The 23,948-nt window shown below is 43.2% G+C and overlaps 1 protein-coding gene across 10 annotated transcripts in view; it reads right to left on the minus strand.

Annotated features, from left to right (window-relative positions):
• FHOD3 (formin homology 2 domain containing 3) overlaps positions 1 to 23,948 on the minus strand; it is a 462,688-nt gene that overhangs the window by 128,520 nt on the left and 310,220 nt on the right. For 9 of the 10 annotated variants that reach the window (XM_038543473.1, XM_038543482.1, XM_038543483.1 and 6 more), the window contains exon 10: positions 16,112 to 16,362. In XM_038543473.1, the coding sequence (XP_038399401.1) occupies positions 16,112 to 16,362 (251 nt within the window). Of the gene's footprint in view, positions 1 to 16,111; positions 16,363 to 16,630; positions 16,916 to 23,948 lie in introns of those variants that run through there. The other variant, XM_038543481.1, reaches the window with a different exon arrangement.

Below are 23,948 nucleotides of genomic sequence, written 5' to 3' on the forward strand. Positions count from 1 at the left end.
GCGGTCTCAAGGTTCAGACCAAATGCACACATTTTGTATGCTCCACTTAATTCTGTAACATGTACATGACTTATCAAAATTAGATGAAAAAATATGTAAAGAAATGTTTTGTTAAATTTATGACAGAAAAAGTGTCCCCTTGGCTCCGTTTGCATCACTCTGTGTTAACAAATACTTAAACCAGTTCAGATTTAGCTTTGCAGTGACTCACACTTTCTGTTAACTATAAGACTGTTTCTAGGTTACCAAGGGCCAAGATGAGTTTTGAAAATTTCCAATTAGTGATCTTAATCAATTAAGACATATATCTGACCAAGTGAAGCAGTGATTTCATTCAAAAATAGTTTTATTATCCATCAAATAATAAAAAAAAAAGTTCCCTTAAAAGATTTTTTGCCAGCCAAGAGAATGAGAAGACATTTAACTGAGCCCAGCTGTTGCTCTGATGTTTCCATGGTGAGAACTCAAAGTTAGGCAGTAAAGTATTTATTGTCCCTGTAGCATGCAAAGTTTAGAAGAATAAAGCACAGGCCGTGGATACCGAATATATCTAAGAACTGGACTACTGGCCAGAAACTTAATGCATAAGCCAGTATTTTGTTATCCTGTTTTAGAATAAAATACTAATGGATCCAATACATTCTTTCTGTTGAAAACATGGAATAGTTTAATATAATGGAATTCCAGTCTATAGAGTATAAACAGCCATAGAAAAAAATACATTAGCTAGGTTGCAGCTAACAGGCATAAAGGTAATTCAGGTGCCAAGCTAATTGTATCAATCCAATGATAACTACAGACAGTAGTGAGACAACTCACTACTTTGAGTGTGCTTTGATTTTGATATAAAAAGACCAATAAAACACTTTATTCTAAGCCATAGATACTAGTAAATTGTGTTAAATGTCCCTTAGAGATCTAGGAGAGAAGTGAAATTAAGATAAAGGGAAACTAGAATTCTCTATGGACTTTTGGAAATGAAAGGGATGCCAAGTCCCAAGCTGAGGTTTCAAGATGGCAGCCTCCAGAGATGAAAACAGCCCTGCCGCATGTCTAGCTTGACTTCTTACTTATCTCACCCACATAATAAAGAAAAACAGCAAGATGGGAGCTTCCAGCTGGAGTGGCCTTTGATAATGGAAGACACAAAATTGTATGGACGTTAAATAAATTCTCCCATTTCTAGAACTTGTGCAACTACTAGCCTAATGAGATGTTTACTGGTCAAGCTTAATTTTAAATGTTTCAAATAATGGCCCCTCTTACACATATTGTCTCCTGTTTTTCACAGATGGGAAGAGAGGTATACTAAAGAGTGAAAAACTTTTAGCTATAAATCAGAGAAACAGGATATGTCCATCTTTGAGAACCAGATACCAAATGCAACCACCATGAGGAAGGCAATGTGTTTTCAGAGTTTGTGTGCAGTAATATCTTTCTAACTCATGACTCAGTTTGCTTCTAGAATTCTAATTGCCCTTTCACATGCTTTAGACTTGAACCCACCAGAGTCAACTCTTAATATGGTAATAAAGTACAGATAATTGACATCTGGAGATAAACCTCAAATCTTACATTTCAGCCAGGGTTTTTCTCAACAACCTCATTTTCTATTTCTACCCCCTCAAGTCATGCCTCCAAATTACCAATAGTAACCACATGGACTTGTGTGGGTAGCATTTGCTTTCTACTTCACTGGCCATCTGCCTGTGAAGATGCCAATGAAAAATGAATTGTGTAAAAAGAAGGTAATAGGAAGAGAATAAAAGAGCAGGAAAGGGCCAGAACTATCTACAAGGACCATCACCAAAGGAACTGGATATGTGCCACCAGTCCATAAGGGGCTCAGCCTGGTCCGAGAGGGCAGTCCTGGGAGATCCAGCAGTGAGGACTACTGATTCTTTCTCCAGTGTGGGCCTCAAATTCTCCATGGCCCATAGCAACCTCCAGCCTAATGATTCCCATCCACGAGATACATAATTTTAAAATGTTAGGGCCGCCTGCACGGCTCAGTTGTTTGAGCGTCTGCCTTCAGCTCAGGTCATGATCCCAGAATCCTGGAATTGAGTCCCACCTTGGACTCCCTGCTCTACAGGGATCCTGCTTCTCCCTCTCTTGGTCTTGACCCCCACCCACACCTCTCATTAATAAATAAATAACATCTTTTTTAAAAAATAAGTGAAATGTTAATGCTTAAGTCCTCCCTTCAGAAGCCGTATTCCACCATCTTTTTTATTATTATTATTATTCATGAGAGACAGAGAGAGAGGTACAGACACAGGCAGAGGGAGAAGCAGGCTCCCCCACTGGGAGCCCTATGAGGAATTTGATCCCAGGACCCTGGGACCACGACCTGAGCAAAAGGCAGACACTCAACCACTGAGCCACCCAGGTGCCCCATATTCCACCATCTTGAGGTGTAGTCTGAGCATGCGTGTCATGTTACATGGAACATGTCAGTGTTCCACAGGGTTGAGAACCACTGCCCTAGTCCAAGGTACCAGTGTTTTTCAATAGTTCTGCATCAATAGCTACCACCCAGAGTACCCATGTCCACTTTTCCTCACCTCCAATCTGATCCCCACCAGGCAGACAGGCATCTCTTCAGATTTATGTGGCTAAGTCTTGCATGTCAAATAGCCACCAGACTCCATGCTATGGTTTCCAACCTCCCACATGACTTACCCTGTTGGCGGTGCAACCTTGTCTCACCCCCGTGGCACTTCTGTGTCCCCATCCACACTCTATGACCTTATCTCTTGAGATCCCCTACCAGTTCCCTGGACACATCGAGCCCTTTCCTCTCTTTGCCACTGAGCATGGCAATCCCTCCCTCAGCCCAGGGAGTTCTTCTCATCTTTCAGGATTCAGCCTAAATGCCTGAGGAGATATCTTGGACCACCCCCTCCCACTATCCTTTCTTCTAAAGAACCTTTTAAAAATTCAGATGTAGGGATCCCTGGGTGGCGCAGCGGTTTGGCGCCTGCCTTTGGCCCAGGGCGCGATCCTGGAGACCCGGGATCGAATCCCACATCGGGCTCCCGGTGCATGGAGCCTGCTTCTCCCTCTGCCTGTGTCTCTGCCTCTCTCTCTCTCTCTGTGACTATCATAAATAAATAAAAATTTAAAAAAAATTAAAAATTCAGATGTAATTACAGGCATACATGTGTCCTTCAAAAAAGCATACTACTACTGATAACAATTAAGTTCCCTTTGGTCAGGGATATCCACTGCTACAAATCTGGTGGGTAAATCTCCAGATTAAAAGAATATTTAAACATAGATTATTCTATAATCATTTTATGCAGCAAGTTTTTATACAGCAGCATATAGTCAGAAGGTCAGTACTTCTAGTTTTGGTGCATTTCTTATAACTGCTGGTTGCATTCCATCATATGCTTATTTCACATCCTACTTTAGCTAGCCAGTCCCCGGTTCTTTGCTCCTACATGTGATGTTGTAATGAAATCCCTCCCCCTAGCTTTGCGCCCTTCTGCAAGTTCTCTTCAAGGGTATACCCTCATATCCCAGACTACCTTCTACCACGCAGTCGTTTACTTCCTTTAAAGCCTCCTTCCAAAGCCGCACACATTTCCCTGTTACACTACTTACGCACTCACTGTCTGAGGCTTCATAAGGGTCATTTCCACCATTGTATCCCAGAACCAAGAATGTGGCAGACACAAGAATATAGAAGCTGGATGAATAATGAACGAATGAACATGATCTTGCTTTCCTTTAGCCCGCAAACTAGTGTTTCTGCCACAAACTCAAAGCAGTAATCCTAATATCAAGGCTCATAAAATATCAATATTAAGAAGTCTATCCATGTGAAATCACTCTGAAATAAGATGTTCAATATTGGGGATTTCTCTTCCAGAGGTTTGCTGGCTTGCTCATTTACTTACAGACATGAGCTATCATGATGTGGACCCTAGCCACAGCCATGTTTTTACAGACACAAAGGTACCTCATCTTTGCTTTTTTCCCCATCTCATGATCAAAATTATTTACCTTTCTATTTCAAAGGCAACTTTACAAAGCTTTTCATAGGTGGAAAAAAATGTTTTTCTATATCTTCTAAAGTCCAGTAAGTCAGTATTTGTTTCAGTTTGGAAGTCTGCTGCTGACACACGGTCACTATACTCTCCATCCCATCCAACACCTCTGCGAGATAGATGCCTGCATGCGGCAGGCCCTGACTGGCCACTTCTTCATGGGGGCTTATCACTAGCCATTTTTAATCTTATGTTTATAAAACCAGAACCACACACAGTTGAGAGGAAAAAAAAAAAAAAAAAAACCACCAAACCTCTCAGGAATGAAATTATTTCTCTGGGGCAATGTGAATACCATAGCTGAATATTCCTAAAGTGTGATATAATTGTTTCTGAATTCCTCTCTGAGTTCTTGTGTCTTTGGGAAGCATGCTCTATCACGATCATCAAAAGGCATTTAGGCTGTAGATACCTGTCCTAGATGTGCCCAGGCTTCCTTGAATTCTCAAAGGACAAGGCTGGCTTCCCTCTTGGCTGGGTTCCACCTCTCAGGGATCCTTCCAAGGAAAGCAGGGTCTACCGAGGTGGAGATAGGGGCCTGTAGTCACTCATTTATTCTAGTTTTTATTTATTTTTTTTAAGATTTTATTTATTTATTCATGAGAGAGAGAGAGAGAGAGAGGGAGGGAGAGGGAGAGGCAGGCAGAGACACAGAGAGAGGAGAAGCAGGCTCCATGCAGGGAGCCTGAAAGCCCAATGCAGGACTTGATCCCAGACTCCAGGATCACGTCCCGGGTAGAAGGAAGGCGCCAAACCACTGAGCCACCCAGGGATCCCCTCTAGTTTTTAAATATACTCTGTGTGGGCCATTCTCATCATTCTAAGCACTTAGCCTGGCTTGCTCCTTGAATTCTCACAGGAGCCCTGAGGTAGGTACTATTATTACTCCATTCACAGATGAGGAAGTCCAGCAGAGTGGTTAAGGAGTTTCCCCAGAGTCACACAGCTAGTAAGGATCTGAACCCAAGTAGTGCAACTCTAGCATCCAAGCTCCTAACTACGATGCTATATGCTACCTTTGCTGTTATCATTTCTCTGTGGCAAAACACAGAAACAAAAACAAAACCTCGTCAATATAAGGACTGGAAGAAGCCATTAATCCTTTCTTCTTCCAGATTCTTTCCAGCACATCAATGTCTCTTCTCACTGAATTCAAGTGCACAATGAGTCTACAGCTCTCACCCCTTGCTCATCCCACCAAGGCCCCATCTCACTAGCACAGACTCAGTTAAGAGCACCACCATGAGACATATTTGGACCATGGCTATAGTCCATGTTAATTTTGGTCAGTTTTTGAACCATAAACATTACTTCACTCAGAAATAAATATTTTTTGAACAGGAATATGATGTTTCTGTGATCACGGTCAGCATGCTGACCACATACCGTGAGACAAGAATGCCATCAAGCCAGGTCTCTCTCTTTGGGCTTATCCCCTTCAATCTCCAAAGCCTCGTCTTGCAAAATGCCTCACCAGTCACACCTCTGGCCACTCTTTCTTTTCACCAGGTCAGATTTAGCTTCTTCAATCTACATTTTTTGGGTTTAATTTCCCTGTTCATTCGACCTTTATAAGTGAAGAGTTACCACCGAGCTTCCTCCACAGACTCTTGTCAAGCAAAGGCAATTGCATTCCTCCTTGCATGACTGGACCCAAACAGCTCACTCAGGAATCATTAGAAAGCCTCTGCTCCATTTCCAAAGGCATCCTGGGAATTGCACAAGACAGAGAGAGACAGATGCTCACTCTCCAGAAGGACCACCCACACCCACACGGACTACCAAGGAAAAGCAAGCTCCTCCGGAAAGGGCTTTGAACATTCAGAACATTGGAGGAGAAGGTGCACGTTATAGGAAATGTGGTGTTTGCCCAGGTCAAGGGGAAGCAGGCTTGACACCGAAAGTAAATTCCCAGAGCAAGTCAAAGATTTAATGAGAAACAAGAACCTTTCCTGCTCTTTGAAATGTGCTCACTATGGCTCTCCCCGTAAAGGCTGTCTCTTCTTGAAACATCACACTAGGGCAGGCCACTCTAGCTTGAAAAATATTCACACTTGAAGACGACCGATTTCAAGGTTCATTGACTTGGCAAGTAAGTGAGCTTCTCGGTTCCGGCATTTCACAGGATGAGAATTCTACAGTTTGCTTTCCAGGGCTCTAACTAGTCACTTCTCTGCTCACTTGGTTTCTCCCTGGGTTATGGCATTTAAGCCTAGACTTCAACCATCAACTACCCATACCTGAATTCCAGAAATGTCTCTACAGCTGACCAGGAGAAGCTGTACTTGTGACCCACTGACAGACACACTTAATGCCCAAGGTTTGCAAAGTGTCCTGACAGCCACCCCAGGATGCTGGGCTAGTGGCTGCCTGGGAATCACCCAGACTCCTTTCTCTCACCATCAAATCCAGTCACCGTCCTGTAAATGTGCTGTCTCCTCACCTGCTCCTACTCACCACTCCCCCAGCCACTGCCTGAGTCAGGCCCTCTCCTGGGCTGTCGCCACCAGCTCTCTGCTCCTCCCAGCAGTCTCATTGGGACACAGCCCTGATCATGGGTCACTTCAAATTCACTGGAGGTTCTGTTCAGTTGTAAGGATAAAATTTTGCCGATTTCTTCAGAATCTAGCAAGATCCTCAAATTCAGTTTGGCAAAGCTCCAAACGTATACAAAGGCTAGTCGAATTACTATGTTGTACACATGGAACTAATAGAATAGAATATGTCAGTTAAATTTCAATTTATAAAGAGCAGCAAAGTCCAAACTCCCAAGAAATCTGCAATCTAGTCATAGTGAAATTTTGAGAAACAAGAGATCCTGCCCCAGAAATCAATAGGAGCTCTGCAAAGCCACCTCTTCCTCTGGCTTCAATGCTTCTCTCTTTTCTTGGCCTAGGTCCACCAGTTCCAGGCTCACTCCCCTCTGCCCCCCAGCACTTTTCCTTCCTGTCCACCCCAAAACATTCAATACTCCATTCAATACTCGGGAAACCAGAAAGGGCCTCTTCGACACTAAATGGTAAACCTGAATCACTGGCTGTATTCTAATCATACCTACCTCACAAGGTCACATCCCTTGTCGGTGAATCCCATTTACAACAAATCATCTGCCATCAGATAAATCTTCCCAGGTAGCCACTTGCAGCCCATGGTACCAGTGGTTGTTAATCTGGCTGTTGTGAAATCCTCTAGCATGTTTATGCCAGTGCATAAATCTTCTCTTCAGCTTTGCATCCGTATTTATTTAACAATTACCTTCTTTAACAGAACAAAACCCAGGAAAGCTCCAGGGCATGGAGTGACTATAATAATAATAACAACGGTGAGCTAAGCACACATTTGTGCTGCCTCTTTAAAATCACCCACCACCCTATTAAAGAGGTAGCATCATCCAGAGTTTACCGGGGAGAAGACTGAGGCCAAGCCTGGCAGGGAAGTGCAGGCTGTGGCTGTGAAGACCTACCCTGTGCTCTCAGCCACCTCAGCTGCTGCTCCTTTACTGCACTTGCCCAAACCTTCCCCCAGAAGCCAGTACTGAGCAAGTCACCAGGTGTAGATCTCACAGGTTAGCACCAATTACACAACACCTACTCATCTCACACGTTTGTCTGCCAATCTGCTCATGGTTAACTGTTTCCAAAAAAAAAAAAAAGAGAGAGAGCTAGGACTAGTCTGCTATTTCTGCTAAAGACCCTGCAGCAACATTCTGGCCAAGAATTCTGTGACCCCTGGCTATGAAGTCCTGTGGACAAGGTGGAAGACAGACCAGAGAGCAATGTACTGCCCTAGCACTCAGCATCCAAACACGCCTCTTCCTGTCAAAATATGGGAACATGAGCTCACCCACCCTGCTAATGTTTCCATAATTAGGCTCCCCTTTGCCCACTGGTTCCTGTGGCTGGTGGAGAGGAGCCAACACCCCTTCCTATTTCTGCAGGAAAATAGACAACAACTCCCTCTCCAATTGCCTCCTTCCAGTTCCCTGCTCTGAGGCTCAGCCCCAAGGCTTGGCTCCCTTTTCCCCCACCACTCACCAGGCCACTAATTGGTACACATTAGGTATGAGCCCCCAAAAGGTGAGGACGGCCTAGCCTCCAGTAGCTATTAACTGTGGCTTCCTCTCAACCAGAGGAATGTCTGCTCTTTATACCTTCCTTCCTTCCTCTATCACCAAGATAATGGCTGCCTAGTTATGATTAACAGGGGAGGCTTGTTCTGATGTTGCTCTGCACATTTTCAGAACTCCTTAGGAACCCTCTGCAGTGCCAATTTTTGAGAAAAACAAGCAAATCAGTGTGGTTATCTCAAGATCAAAATCTAAGTGGCTATAAACAATACAGCTCATTAGGATTTCCAAGTCACAGTAAATATTTGCTCTGAATGATTTTTTGCTTTTTCAACAAATCTGATTCATCCTCAAAAGAGAAAAAGTTGTTACCATTGAATAGGTTCTATAGGTTCAGAGCTTAGTTCCAGGGATGTTTGGTTCTGAACACACGCTCTGGACTAGGATGAACGGGTTCAAACCCAGCTGTGCTGCTTACCATCAGTGAGATCTGGGGCCAACTCTTTTGACGCTTTGCGCCTGAGTTTCCTCATCTGTAAGATGGACGAAGATTCTCCCACTTTCTTCATATAGTTTACAATACATGCAAAACTGCTTAGTACAACGGCAAGCACAAAGTCAGTGCCCCATAAGTGATGGCTCCTGCAATCACTACGTATCTCCTACATAGTGAAGGAAGAAAAGCAAAGCATCTTCCCTGGGCAACATAGAGCCTGGTTAGAAAGAGGATACACTTTCCTGTATAAGCATGTCACCTAAAACAGCCAAGGAAGAGACTAACAAATTGGATACCCTAGCAATATATTTTATGCATTCACCAAGAGTCATCAGAAATGAAAAGATATGTAATAGACAAGGAAAAATATTTGTGACATGGTTGTCAAAAATTATCTATAATGTAGAAAGGACACTCACAATACATCTGCTTTTGTATCTGAAAATTTCCATATTAAAATAGAGTAGCTGCTCATCAATTAAAATGGACAAACCATTCAGGAGACAGATGGGCCAAGGATATAAACAGGCAGCACTCACGAGAGGAAATTTCAACATCCAAAGAGGCAATTAAAGAAGAACAACCTCAGTAGTAATGCAAAAGTGCAAAGTAAGATGCTGAAGCATCAGATTTCACTCTTCAGAAAACACTCACCTTCTGAACAATTCCTAATACCCCATGCTGGTGATGATGTGAGAAAATGGTCAGTTACTTGCAGAGGGTGGAGGACAGGGAAGTGGTATCACTGTTTTGAAAGCCAACATGGAGATACTAATATTTAAAATGTAAGTGTCCTTTGATCTAGAATCTCCTAAGAATTTCCCCTAAAAGAATGCTAACATATGTGTACAAATACATGTGTGTATGCTTATTCCAGAAAGTTTGGTACAAGAAAAAAAAATTGAAATCAAGCCACAGCAAAATGAATGAAGGCATCTTGTTTTTACAGTACACCCATATAATGGAACACCAAGCAATAACTTGTTTAAATGTACTGACATAAAAATCTGGAAGTGGCGATATAAAAAGATGGCAATGTGTATTTGATAGTTGCTTATTAATCGCCAAGTACCAAGGATATTTATTTCTACAGAATCATAGAAAAAAAAAAGGAGTTGAACAAAATAATGAAAGATAGGGACTCTGGAGGCAGACCACTTGAACTCTAAAACCAGTCCTACCAGTTGTGGGACTCTGGACAGTTCCTTTAACTCCCTGTGTCTCAGTTTCTCCTCCTGCCACATGGAGATCCTAATGCCACCTTACGTCATGGGGTGATGGTGAAAATAGACTTAGTACACTACGGTTCTCAGTATAAGGTATGGCAGATAACTTGGTGCCTAGGAAAGGTGAGCCACTATTACAGCTGTCAATCACCATTACCGTCTCCTTCACACCATATGGTCCAACTATGTCCACTTTATACTGCATTAATAATTGGTACCACATCTTTAATCCTGTATCGTTTTTATCTGAAAACAGAGTTGCTGTGCAGTCAGTGCCTCCATGTGTCCCTGTGTTTAGATACAGGGCCATATCTATATCGACACATGGCTCTTTGTGACGGAGCTAAGCACCTCTTCCCATGCTTCAATACAACCATCCTATGTCCTCTACTGTAGTGATTCCAAATGCCAGGCTGTGAAGGCTTGTGTAGACTGGGTGTCCCCCTACTCTTTAGGAGCCACAGCCTATTCTCCACCAGCAGGTGCAGACTGAGCTTCTGATGCTAGGATCCACACTCCATCTCCACATCATATCCTGCCTGACTTCTCCTCCCTGAAGCGCAGGTGGACTAGCTATCTATATCCTGGTCAGTACCTGTGGCCGGTTGCCCACATGGGCATGGTCCCTCTTGGTTTCCCCTTCTCTGGGACCTGCTAGAGCCAGGCCACATCATGTCTCTGCTGCTTGTGATTGGGCATGTTTATAGGTCAAACTACTATGTCTAGTCCCTCCCAGCAGCAAGCTCAAGGCTTGGCCCTAACACTTATCTCCCCTATCAGCTGTGTACTTCCTTGTCACTTTCAACTTCTTAGGATGAGTACTTTTGTGCAACATATATTAAGCCTTTTGGTCCTTATTTTTACCTTTCTTCTACCTTACATAACTAAATAGCAATTCTTGAATTCAACTGTTTTATTTCTTGACCACCAGTTGATAATACCACCAGCCAAGAGGAGATTGCCATTGCTCCTTCTCAGTAATGAGTCCTCAGCTCCTCAAATACCTGTGAGCACTGGGTATTGAGCTTGTCCCATGCTCCTATTTTTCCAAACCGTTTACTGAGTCTGGCTGTGAAACAGCATACCTTCTGTCATATAATCATTATTTGATCTTGTCACATTGTAACATGGCTTGTGTCATGTTCCATTATGTCAATTTTGGGGAATGTGACAGATATAAAGCTGATTGGAATTGGGTATACTGGGCATTTGGATTACTGAGAAACTCATAAAATCTAGTCAAACCTTCAGTTCCCCCAAGGAGGGTTCAGCATATTCCCCAAGAATTTGAAGAGTAAAACTTTGTTAAATGAGTTAAAACAAAAACAAAAAGGGACTCTCCTTTCTGTTAAGTAACCAAGAAGTTTGAGAATTATATTCTCTGAAAGAAAGTCAACTTTCACCCACACACATGAACATTTGAAGGTACAGCCGCAGAGTTCCATGTGCTTCTAAGAAAGACACCCCCTCCTTCCAATAGCCAAAGGACTCCCTACCTTGGCATCATCCCAACAAGGACTTGAAAATTACAACCATTTACTTGTTGCCCTTTAAGGTGGGGTTTCTCAGATTTAGCACTACTGATATTTTAGAACAGATAACTTTTTGCTACTGAGGGCTGTCCCATGCATTGTGGAATGTTCAGCAGCATTCCTGGCCTCTACCCACCAGAAGCCAATAGCACTCTGCACCCTGATTATGGCAACCAAACACATGTCTAGACATTGCCAAATGTCCTGAGGGACAGAACTGACTCCAATTGAGACTCATAACCTCAGTGGGAACACTAGGACTGACTCCAGGCTGGTTCCACCTCCCAGAGCAGCCCAACCTTTCCCAGACTCATCCATCACCAGATCCCCTTTCTCCTTGCTGGCTCTGTATGTCTCCTAACCTAACTCAACTCCTGCCTTTTTCAAACCCTTCAACCATTCACTGTGCCCTGAGAACTTATGAGCAGCTCTCAGCAAAATCCCCTATAGCCTCAATGTCTTCATGCAATATTCCCTGCTCCCACCCTGAACCTAGCATGCTGCTCCCACAGCCCTCTTGTACTCCTCTTTGCCCATTCCAGATCATTTCCCTCCCAACCTCCCTCTAGAAACCCAGCCCCTTATGATGGGGGCTGGCAAACTATAGTCTGTTGGCCAAATCTGGCTTACCACCTGTTTTTATATAGTCTATCAGCTAAGACTGGTTTTCAAATTTCTAAATGGTTGAAACACAAACCAGAAGGATATTTCATGACATGTAAAATTCCAATCTCAGTGTCCATACATGAGTAAGGTCATTTGCTTATCTGTTGTCTATGGCTGCTTTTGTACAAAGGCAGAATGCAGTTGAATGGCTGCAACAGAGACTGTCTGACCTGCAAAGCTTAACAGATGGACTTTCTGGCCTCCGACAGAGAAAGTTTCCAATCCCCGCCTTGGAGGCACATGGCAGCAGTCTGTGCCATCCACTCCCAGCCAGTTGTCATCATCTGCTACCTGCCAGGTCACTCTTCCATGTGTATTAAAATATACATAGGACTGAAGGCTGGATGGCACAAATGCTAACGTTAGTGACTGAATAAAGTTCAAAATTACCTCGACAGGTTGGAATGTTGTGTGGAAATCAACAGGATGAAATTTTTCACATATTAAAGTCCCATGCAATGCTCATTATTAAAAAGACAGACATATGGAGCAAGAAGACGACCTGGTGTGTGCTGACAGAGCTAAGAACCAGGATGAATAGGGAAACATGATGGGGAAATTTTATCCATATAATGGGATACTAGGCAATAAAAGAACTATAATATTATGGGGTGCATTTAGGTCAGATGATCTTCCTGACAGGAAAGTTCAGGGATAGAATGGGGTGCCCCAGAGAGAAGAGTGTTTGAGCCTGAAAGTGCATAGAAAGGTCTCCTGTTCTAGGCTTTAAGGTTTTCTCTCCTAAGATTATATACTATTGATAGTTTAAACCAGCAACACTGTTCTTTTGCATATTTGATGCTAACAATAATTTTTTCTTGGTAAAAAATGAAAGCATCAACATTTTTGTTTCTTCCAGTGCAAAGTTGGAAGTATAAAGATGAAATTTTTTTAAGAGAGAGAGAGAGCACACTCAAGTGAGGGATGTGGGGAGAGGGGCAGAGGGAAGAGAGAGACTCTTAAGCAGGCTCCAAGCCCAGCACAGAGCCCAATGCAGGGCTCAACCTTGTGTCCCTGAGATCATGACCTGAGCCGAAAACAAGAGTCAGGCACTTAACCAACTGAGCCATCCAGGTGCCCCTAAAAGCATCTTTTGTGACTGTGTGTGGGCCATAATGAGTTTTATCTTTACACTTACATTTTAAATTTCTCTCCCTCTGCCCCTTCCCTCCCTGCCACCTCTCATGCTCATGTGCTCTCTCTTTCAGGAAAAAAAAAAAAAGAGAGAGATGCTTTTAGGTAACAGATGACCAATAACCAATAAACTCATACCTTTTTGGATAAATGTTCAGTGGAGAGTTACTATTTCTTAAGAAACCAAAGCAAACCAATCCATGCTTGGAGTCTTAGTCCTTACTTGAATTGAGGCACATAGCTCAGCGGGCTTAAATCATAAGGAGACTTTGAAATTTTCTCCTTTTCAACTCTTTGAATTTTCATATTTATATCAAAAAAATCCACCTCTACATGGTATGTAAATAAAATTCCTTCTCACTCAGTCATTATGCTTAGGGATGGTGGGTCAGGAAGTGGTTATGTGTGATTTGGACATTGAAAGGCAAGGGCCGAAGATGTGTGTTTTAACCCACAACTCAGTCCCTTTGTCCTGGGATCATGACAAAGCAGCAACCCATCTTCTCACTTGTAAAACAATGATGAAGATGCTTGTCTTCCTAGATCCTATAGAGGATCATCATGAGAATTTCAGATGATGTGAAAGGACCATCTGAGTGGAGACTGCCATATGCATTTTAGGGCTACACGAATCTCTAACCTATCATCTTCTTTTCTAAAGTACTGGCAATTGGTTGGGTCAGAATTACAAAATCCAGTCTAAAATTCCTATGTGGCATATGGAAGGCATGTTGCTACAAGTTAGCAGTAACTAGGGCCAAAATGCTCACATAGATGAAGAACGATCTAGGTCAGGCATGCTTCTGTGTCTTTCAAGGTCTATGGGGAGTCTGACACAATGAACTACTTGATTCTAAGGTCCTATTTGGAGGCACAGATGTTGAGCAGGTGACTAAGCTATGCATGCAGGGATCATTTCCCATTCGGCTTCTCGTCACCCTTTCCCTGTATTCCACTCCTACCTCTGCCAAAAGTGTACTCTTGTTTTGGGGCCAGAGGGCAAAACCCCTCCAACAGGCTTCATGGATGAAGCCACTTACTTCATCATCAGTCTGTAAAATGTTATCTCTCTTTACAAGCGGGACAGTGTATTCTTCTCAAATAAAACCTATAAATTTACATCAAAGTACTAATTTCAGTAAAATGAAAAATCAGTCCTATTTGAAAAGAATGAGACAAGAAGCATGCAGAGCTTCATGAGTGGCTTCCCATTCCAGATCCCCCCAAGCCCCACACCTCAAAACTGTGAACTGTGCCCACAGTGGTCCACTCTACTGCTGACATCCTTGCCAACCAGTCACAAGGCATGGCCATCAGGGCTCACAATATGGGGATCATTGAAAAGGTTAGAAACAGACAGACTGGCATCTACAGGACTCATGTTGGACACAGCAAGATACTACTGATAAGGACTCCAAATGACTTTCTTCAGCATCTGTGATGGTTTTAAATATAGATTTTCAGCGCACCATATACACTTCTCCCCATGTTAATTTCTGAAGCCATTAGCTAGGAGCCGGGCTGAAGAGAACTTTAAGTGTCCTTTGAGCACTAAGTTTCTTGAAGATATTAGACCATAAGGTGCAATGGTAGATGTTCTCATTCCTCAATCTGTTTAGAAGTTTTGTTCTCCTTTTCATTATAACAGAGTTCATTCTATGCGGACTCTTAGGAGCAGAAAAATCTGCAGATGGATAGTTATGTGGTAGAGAATGGTGTCAATGTGGATCATGCCTTACACATCACTCTCAGACTAAAGCCTTCCTCTCCTTCTGTGTCAGGGGGCACCCAGAGGCATGGATCAAGTGATCCCATGAGTAACAGACTGCTAAGGGCATCTCTCAAGATAGGGGGGTGGATGCTCCCTTAGGGATGGAGAGGAAGATACATATCTTGATCATTCTCTTAAGGTCATCCAACTTAGTTCTGAGTTATTTTCTTCACCAGGCACTCATGACCTACGTTTGGCTCCCAGGTGGATCTCCATGATGACAGAAAATGCTCCAGCCAAATAATGTGAGCAGGGCTTCCACATGCCAGAGGAGGTGGTAATACATTGGCAAGCTAGTGTGCCAGTCAGTCCAGGTGGACCTGGCTGGCATGGACTGGTCCCCAGAGCTCCATCATCCTAGGGAACTGACAGCATTCACTTGGGAAGATATCAGTGGACCCAGACTCCAGAACAGCATGACCATCCTTTTGTTGCATTTCTGCTTTATAGAACCATTTCTAAGTTCCTATAGATTTTGTCAAAATTTATTACTTTGTGTGTGTGTGTGTGTGTATATATATATATCACATATATAATTTCTCATGAGATCAACCTTTTTACTTCTTCCTATCTGTCTTCCTTATTCTTACTTTCTCCCAGCCCACATGTGAGATTGATAAGGGCAGAGATCATACCTTATATCTTTAAGGCAAAAATGATGGCAATAACATTTACTGAAATTTACATGTATCTACTCATATACATAAATATATTTATTATAAATAATGTATATTTGCATACATGTTTATATTTATACATTATATTTAACTCACACAGGACTTATTCTATTTAACTACCTCAATTACGTACTGCTACAAGTATCTCAAGACTCTTAAGATCTTACATTTACAGGATGGTAAAGTTTGTGTTCTGGATGCTTTTCTATTTGATAAAGCACAGATTTTCTGAACAGATATTAAGTGAGATATGAATACAAAAACACAAATGCATGAAGAAGAGCTCGTGGGCTTAGTAAGATCAAATCTGTGCCTATCACCGGGGACCCCTTTCCATAGGACATTCCAAGGGACTCTGGGGGTGGTGTTTGAAGGGTGGAAAAGAGGCAGGGATCAAGTCATGGGGGTCAGTACCTGCGGAGTTGTGACCCCTCCCACCTTTTCAAGGTCCCTCCACCCCTCTCAAGGGCTGGGTTAATGCTTACTTTTCACAGTGCTCTCCTACTTGACTGGGCTTGAAGCCAGGAGCCGACTGGGAGCAGGGACTGGTGGGGGCCGACAGAGGACTCCTGATGCTCTGCACCGAGTGCCTGCGGCTCCGCCTGCGGTCCAGGCCCCGCTGCTCGCCCGCAGCGCTGCTGCTGCCACCGGAACACACGCTGGCTCTCCTCCGGTCGCGGCGCCCGCTCGGGGGCGGCTCTGCAGTCTCATCGCCATCCTCGTGCCGCAGTGCCACCTGAAAAAGCAGAGAGCGCCCGGTGCAAGGTCAGACTTGACATCCTCTCAGAGACCTTAGGTGTGATTTGCATTCCAGGGTCGCCCTAATGGGGACTTAACATTCTTTCCATCCTGCTAACTCAGCCTCTCTGCAAGATCTTCACAACCACTCGCATGCCAAAGTGCAGGCTGCGTACTTAAAGATGCTTGCCACTGTAATTTCCCCAGTCAAATGGGACAGATACCCCAAGAAGGCCTGAGAAGCACTCTGTACTTAGGATCTTTACCCTGGTGCCCAGCACTGTCGTTTCCGGGCCTGCATCTCTCCTGGCCCGCCCTTTGCTCTGCTCTGGTCCAGGAGGAGAGGTCTGTCCTGAAGCCCAACTGCAGCGAGCCCTCGAGTATCTGATCATTCCTGAGCTTGCTTCCCAACGAGGGTGCTCAGAAGAGCCTGGCAAGGATTCTGGTCAGAGGCAAGAGCCACAAGAGGCAGGTGAGTGGGGCTGGCCTCACCCACGGATCCTTTCAAGAGGCCTAGTGCAGCAGCACGTACTGCCTGAGGTCAGTGCCTCTGCTTGGCACTGCTGCTATCGGGCTGCCTCCCAGCCTGGTCCCCGGGGAGGGGGCGGGGCCTGAAATTACACTAGGGAGCCTGCATAGGCTAGTCACAAAAATACACACCAGAAATAGACTTCACCTCTGGATTAGTTGATTTTGTTACATCTCCTCTTAAAAGTAATGCATATTTGTGCAGAAGAATAATTGCCTACGTTTGCCACTCTGGATTTCTCGTGGAAAGCCGAGCCAGCTGGCACCATGCCCCCATACCGCCACTCTCTTCCAAAGGGTATTTTAGTCCTGCTCCTAGTTGGCGCCCTCTCCGGAGGCCCAGCTCTGCCATCTCTTAATCTCGCTCTGTCCTGGGTCCTGCTCCACGGCTGCCTCATTTTAGGTTATGACACCATGTGCTTTTGCATGGCTCCGTCCTTATCCATGCCCGCTCTTCCCGGCCTGGGGCGACGCTCACCTGTATCACCAGCTTCTGTAAGTGATTCCTGTGCCTGCCCTTGCTAAAACTGGAAAGTAGGAAAAGCACGAGTTGTCGATGACTAGACTAGACCTTTCCATGCATGCCGGCTGTGCCACTCACAAACCAGGTGTGACCTTCAGCTAATTACTTGCCTTTTCTCTAGCTTGCCACGTGAGGCTAATCATATTACATTTGCAGGATTGAGGTAAGAATAGCTTCTATAAAGATGATTTATGTGGCTGGTACTCAATAAATATGACTATCCTTCCTCAAGCTAGGCCATCAGGTGAAGGGGCCCAGGCTGCCCACAAGTTCCTCCATCTCACAGAACTGGCAAGCCTGAGCCAGTCCCAACCAAGTCCAGCAGTCTCTCTGACTTGTCAAGGTAACCAAGGAGTTCCACAGTCCTGCATCCCCAAAGATTCCAGTTCTCCAGCCCTACAGATGCTCCCGGTCACATTTCACAGCTCAGTCCAGACAGGTGAGAGAATGGAGACCCAGACTGGCTAACCATGCGATACGGTCTTAATATCACCTATCTATAGAAAACTAAGCTAGTGCAAAATAAGTGGTCCCCTGTGTCCAAAGTTTTGCCATCTATGCTCATCTAGTAAGGTGAGCTTGACTGTGACAAGGTCAGGTTGGCCACTCTCATCCTGGTCTACAGGGATGAACACCTGGGACATGTGGCCAGTTTCACAGGGGTGCACCCCCCCCCTTTTATCTGTCCCATCTCTAGTTTCCTCTAGCTGTGGCTGTTGGGTAAGACTGATTTAGTGAAAACTATCTCTGTCCCAGATACATTTTATAACAAACTCTCAGATATCTGAGGACAATTTAATAATATTTTGACTATTTGTTCTCCCAAAATTTACTAGTCAGACATAATTTGGGAAGGTTGGAGGTAACAATTGGTAAGAGTTCAGAAAAAGCCTTGTTAGAAAATGTCATTGGAAAAAAACAAAAAATAAGATGTCATTGGAAAGTCAGTTTTCTAAGGGGTCTCTTCTCCAATATCATTACAGGAACTAAGAAAGACAGGATGCATTCGGTTATCACATTTATCATCTCAACATTAACACTTTAAATGTGTTAAACATTCTCTGGGAAAGTTTGAGAATGATTGCACATTTAATGAAGGACAGTATTTATAAAGTATTTCTAACCAGTTATTTTTTCTTCATTTTTAGATATAAAAATTCTAGACAATTTGAACTTATCCTGACCCAAAGTATTGATTCTGCTTCTTATTAAGCACACATTTGGAATGATAAGATTAGGGGATAAAGTAGAGTTCAGATATTTCTAATTCCTTGTCTAACCTCAGAGATCCAAGGATCAAATAGCATGCCTCTCACAGCTCCTTTCAGAGAGAGGCACACTCTCTGTGCGCAAAGCGAAACCCACATTAACTGCCTTTTGTCAGAGAAGATGGAGACAATCAAAAAGTTTAAATGAAAAGAAAAATCTGGAAAAATTATCAAAGCAACCTCATAAAACAAATTTTAATGGGGGCTTTCTAAAGTTCAGAGCCTCAGCAAAACATCTATCTCTTTAAAAAGAGAACGGGGTGCACAGAAGGGGGTATGAACCACAGAATCCCAGTAGATTCAATGGCAGCCTTGGGCCTCACAGTGAGCAACTGTATAACATGAAATTTGGGCCTGGTGTTCACTCATGATTTTGTTCTTACAAGAAGAATCATAGAACCACCAGTACCTACTGAAGATAGAAAGAGAGGTTTTATGATCACATGCGGGGCCACAGCGGCAGTGCCCAATTCTTCAGATTCTAGGGAACACAACAAATTAGTCAAGAACATGCAGAGCTGGCAAGGACCTGGAAAGGACAGCACTTACCGCAACTCTTCCTCAGATTCTGTGCTCTCAAATCTAATTAACTACATGTGCAATGAGTGTCCTCCAGCAAACACAAGATGAGATCAGCAGTGTCCCAGAGAATCTCTAGTCTCTCCCTAATGAGGAAGTGTTTCACTTGCTGGGCCCCTCAGCAAATGTCTTTTAGTTCTTTCAATTAGATGTAGAACACTGTTTATACACACTAAAACCCAGAAGAGGAGCAAGCAGTTGCCAAATCCAGCCACGATGGCTTGCATACTCTGCCCTACCTTACTAGGAAAGCAGTTAGAGCAGTTTAGGGGAGTATCTGTGGCAACTTCCATCAGTTGTTAAGGCTAGTGAATGATCTGAATACTCTTTTCAAGTTTTTATCATGGAAATGTTCAAACATACACAAAGTATGAAAGAGAATATGAAGACTGTGATGTGTTTATCACCCCTGATAGCTCAACAAGTATCAACCCTGTCCAATCTTGTGTTATTTATACTCTACTCCCTGCCCCCAATCCCAGACTTTGAAGTAAATTCCAGACCATATCATCTGTAAATATTTTAGTATATATCCCTAAAAGATAAGGATATTTGAAAAACCATAACCACCATACTGTTCCACTTAAAATAATTTCTTATTATCAAATATCCAACAATATGAACATTCTTGATAGAAGTCAAAAGCTACTACATTTCTTTGAGTTTATATCATTATATTACTACTAATATTGTGACAGGCAGCCATCTTCACATAATAGATACAATCTTTTTCCATACTGCTATCTCATTTTCTTTTTATTCCTATACATACATCCATACCTATACATTTTGACGCATCTTTTAGATGAAGTGGATGCCAGTACTAGTACCATTTCAAGAAGGAATTATGCCAATGACAGCTTGTAGAGGACTGTAACAGTGCTAGGCTCCCAGAGGACCATGCCTCCCTGTTGCCTCACTCTTGTGTAGCCATGTCCTACATTGAGCCCATTTTCTCTGGGACTTGCTTTGGTCAATGGGACATCAGCAAACAGGATGCAAACAAGGCTTGAAAAGTGCACATTGGGACTTGCCCTTCTGAAATGCTGTTACCACGTTAAGAAGTGTAGGCTAGGCCGTTAAAGACACAAAGCCCAACCAACAGCCAACACCAAATGCCAAACTAAGTGAATGAGGCCATCTTAGACTATACCCAGTCAGGCCACCAGATAACGGCAGCTCTCTGATATAATCAACCTCTCTCAGCTGAACCAGGCCAAATGTCTGACCAAATGTCTGATGTTCTAATGTCTTAGAATCATAAGCAATAAATGGTGTTTTAGGTCACTGTGTTTGGCTTGAGCAAAAAGTAACTCTTGCAGCAAGAGTAACTGATACATAATTTTAAAATCACCTATGACAAGAAAAGATTTAAGAGATTGGACCTGTTAATTAATTATTCTTTTTTTTAATTAATTATTCTTAAAAGTAATAGTTACCCCTTTCTTTTAGGGTTTCTGAACCCAATTCCAACACTGGGAGGGGGCTGCGGGGCTCAAGCAATTCTTGGACACCAGCAGGATATCTAAGAATTAAACTTAATTCAACTCAGTTCTGACACTATCTACTCAGAGACAGCATCAAATAACCTAGGTTAAGAGTTCAGTTCTACAAGACTGCCACACTGCCCCCCACCCTAATTTGGATGCCTATGGTTCTAACTAACCAGATTGGAGATTCCAAAAACCTCCTCCTTAGGTTCAATTAACTTGCTGGAGTGGTTCACAGAACTCAGGGAAACATTTACTTACATTTATCAGTTTATTAAATGATATGATAAAAAAATATGAAACAGCCAGATTAAGAGATACATAGGGCAAATTCCCAAACAAAGGAGCTTCTGTCTTCATAGAACTTGGTGGTATGCAGGAGCATTCTGCTTCCGCAAGAGTGGAAATTCTCCAAAAAAGACCAAAAAGCTGTCCTCTTGGGTTTTTATGGAAGCTTCATGATATAGTTATGACTAAGTCTTCAGCCAATGGAGGATCAGGAAATCAGGGAGTGGGACTGAAAATTCCAACCATTTAATCACAGAGTTGGTCCTCTTTTGGCAACCAGCCCCTACCTTTAGGTGCTTTCCAAAAGTCACCTAACGTAACAAATATACCTTTATCACTCTCAACGCTTTGGAAGTTTCAAAGGTTTGGGGAGCTATGAGTCAGAAACGAGGATAATAACCAAATATATATTTCTCAAAATAAATCACATTATCACACTCTCCACTCCCCACTCCCCAAGTCTTTCAGCCTTAATATGCTTTTCCATTACCACGACCACATTTTTAGAATCAAAAATTAGAACATATAATCTGACAAAAGATTTTATATTTTGACTTGTGCATTTATATACTTTGAAAACTCATATGAAGCTATAAGAATTAAAATGAATTTAATTAAACAAGAATTAAATCACCTCTCTGAAATGGAATTAAATTACATGGAATTGGGCCTGTCCCCAGAAAGTCCAGGACATGTGGTCACCAGACATCCTCCACTATGAGGAAGAATTTTAGAAGCCCAACCAAGTTCTCTGTAATTATTTGAAAACATTCATAGTCCTTTGTGAGCAAAAGTCTGGCTCCACTCACAGGTCTCCTTTCTGCCCCTGCATATACTGAACTTAGTTGTCCTGTGGCAGTAAATATTTTTCAAAACATTAACTTTCAGAAAGGAATAAAACCCTGACTCTGCCCAGTATCTCAAGCATTGAGCTGTCACCTTGAGAAATTATTCAAGGCATCTTTCCTTTAAGAGAGCTGCATTCTGATTAAATCATGCCCTTCCTTCAACCTGGCAATTGGCAAATGCAGTCATAAAACAAATGATATTTAAAAGAGATCTTCATTCAAGCACTAACTGAACATCTACTCTGGGTAGGCACACTGCTGGGCCCTGGGGCCAAAGAGGGAAATGAGAAATGACTCAAAGCAGCAGCTCAAAGGAAGACAGACAAGTACATCCTGAGGACTGCTCAGTCTGAGGTATGGTCATAGCAAGTTCTCTTTTGTAAGTCGTGAGCAGAGAGCAGGGGACAAGCAGCAGAAACTCCTTCTATCTTGCCACGAAGGCCTTGTGAATAAGGGGACATCTATGGTGACTCCTACAGGAGTAGGAATTTGCCAACTGCAAGAACTCAAAGGAAGAACTGTGGTAAATAAAAGAGAACAGATAAAGGAAAGCCTCTTGCCTACCTCCTGCCCCTAGGCCTGCCTTTCATATTCAGGAGACAGGAGATACCTCCAGAGACACCGTAGGAGTGGCCAGAGACAGGTCACAGGAACGTAAAGGCTACCCAGTATGTAGGTCCTTGTACCAACTCAAGGTGTTTAGGCTTCATCCTGCTAGCCATAAAAACATTTTTTCATATATTCATTCACTCACTTGCTTACTTGAGTTTGTTCTCTTAAATGGAGAAGAAATGGCATAGTCAGATCTGATTTCAGGAGGATTTTTTTTCCAGTTGCTCGGAATTAGGAAAAGGGAGAAAGTGGAGAAGTCCCCATGGGATGCAGCCCCTATAGGATGCCAGCCTCACCAGGCTCAGCTCATACTGCTTCCCTAGATCCTACCCCCTCCTGTCACACCAACCTCTTTTTGACCTTTTCCACCTGCCATGCCAAAGCTCTCTCACTGCTTTGTCCTCCATCACGGTCTTTCTTTAGGCCATCTTCTCAGAAAGGTCTTCCCCGTCCCTGCCTCATTCTCTCACCCCAACTTCATCCTGTCTCTTTTCATAGACATGTTTGAAGCCTCAGATTCTTGATTTATTCATGTACTTGGTCACTGCACCCCATTAGAGTGTGTACTCCCTGAGGGCAATGGCCTTGTCTAGTTCAGTGTATGTCCTGGGGCCTAGAATAGTACCTGAAGATAGTAGGTGCTCAATAAAGCTCTGATGAATAAACAAATTCACAGAGGAACAAATGAATGAGAAGACACAATAATCCAGGTAAGAAACAATAGGACAGAGCTAGGGGAATGGAGAAATGAGGTTTTCAGCAGTCAGATTTCTAAATGGGGTGGGGGTGGGGGTGGTAAGCAGAGGAAAGAGAAAGGAGTCTAGGATAGCTCCATCATGCACATGATACTGCATGAAGTAGAGAAATGAACAGATTATGCAGGATTTTTATTTTTTCCTGGGAGAAAAATAAAGTTCAGTTAGAGCTGGTTACATGTCATGTGAGCTTCCAAGTAGCCATCCCCAACGCAGAGCTTCCAAGGTACCATCTATGTCCTCTGCTCCATTACATTTAGCTGCTAGAGGAATTAGCCACTTGCTTGTCTTAGACTATAGATTTAAAGTTCTTTTGTCAGAGATAGAACTTCTCTCTGTATTTTTAACCCCAGCAAAGTATGTGATATATAACAGGCCCCCATGAATGAAAGTAACACAAGAAGAGACACAGGCAGTGAGGCAGGCAGCCATGGGCCTTGGCAAAAGCTCAAGGTCAAATATCAGCCACCAGCCTCAAAAGCTGCTGAACTCACTGGGTAAATTAGAACAGGCGACATAGACTGAGAGACGAGGTCTCATAAGGAAATCCCAACAATGAAAGGAGGGTCAGAGAAGGATCCAGGGGAGGACACTGAGGAGGAATGATCAGAGAGATATCCTGGAGCCATTTGTACACTTAGCCACCAGAAACACAGAAGCAATACACAGGTATCATGAATACTAGCATCAATC

This window comes from Canis lupus, chromosome 7 (genome assembly GCF_011100685.1).
Source record: "Canis lupus familiaris isolate Mischka breed German Shepherd chromosome 7, alternate assembly UU_Cfam_GSD_1.0, whole genome shotgun sequence".
NCBI classification, from domain to species: domain Eukaryota; kingdom Metazoa; phylum Chordata; class Mammalia; order Carnivora; family Canidae; genus Canis; species Canis lupus.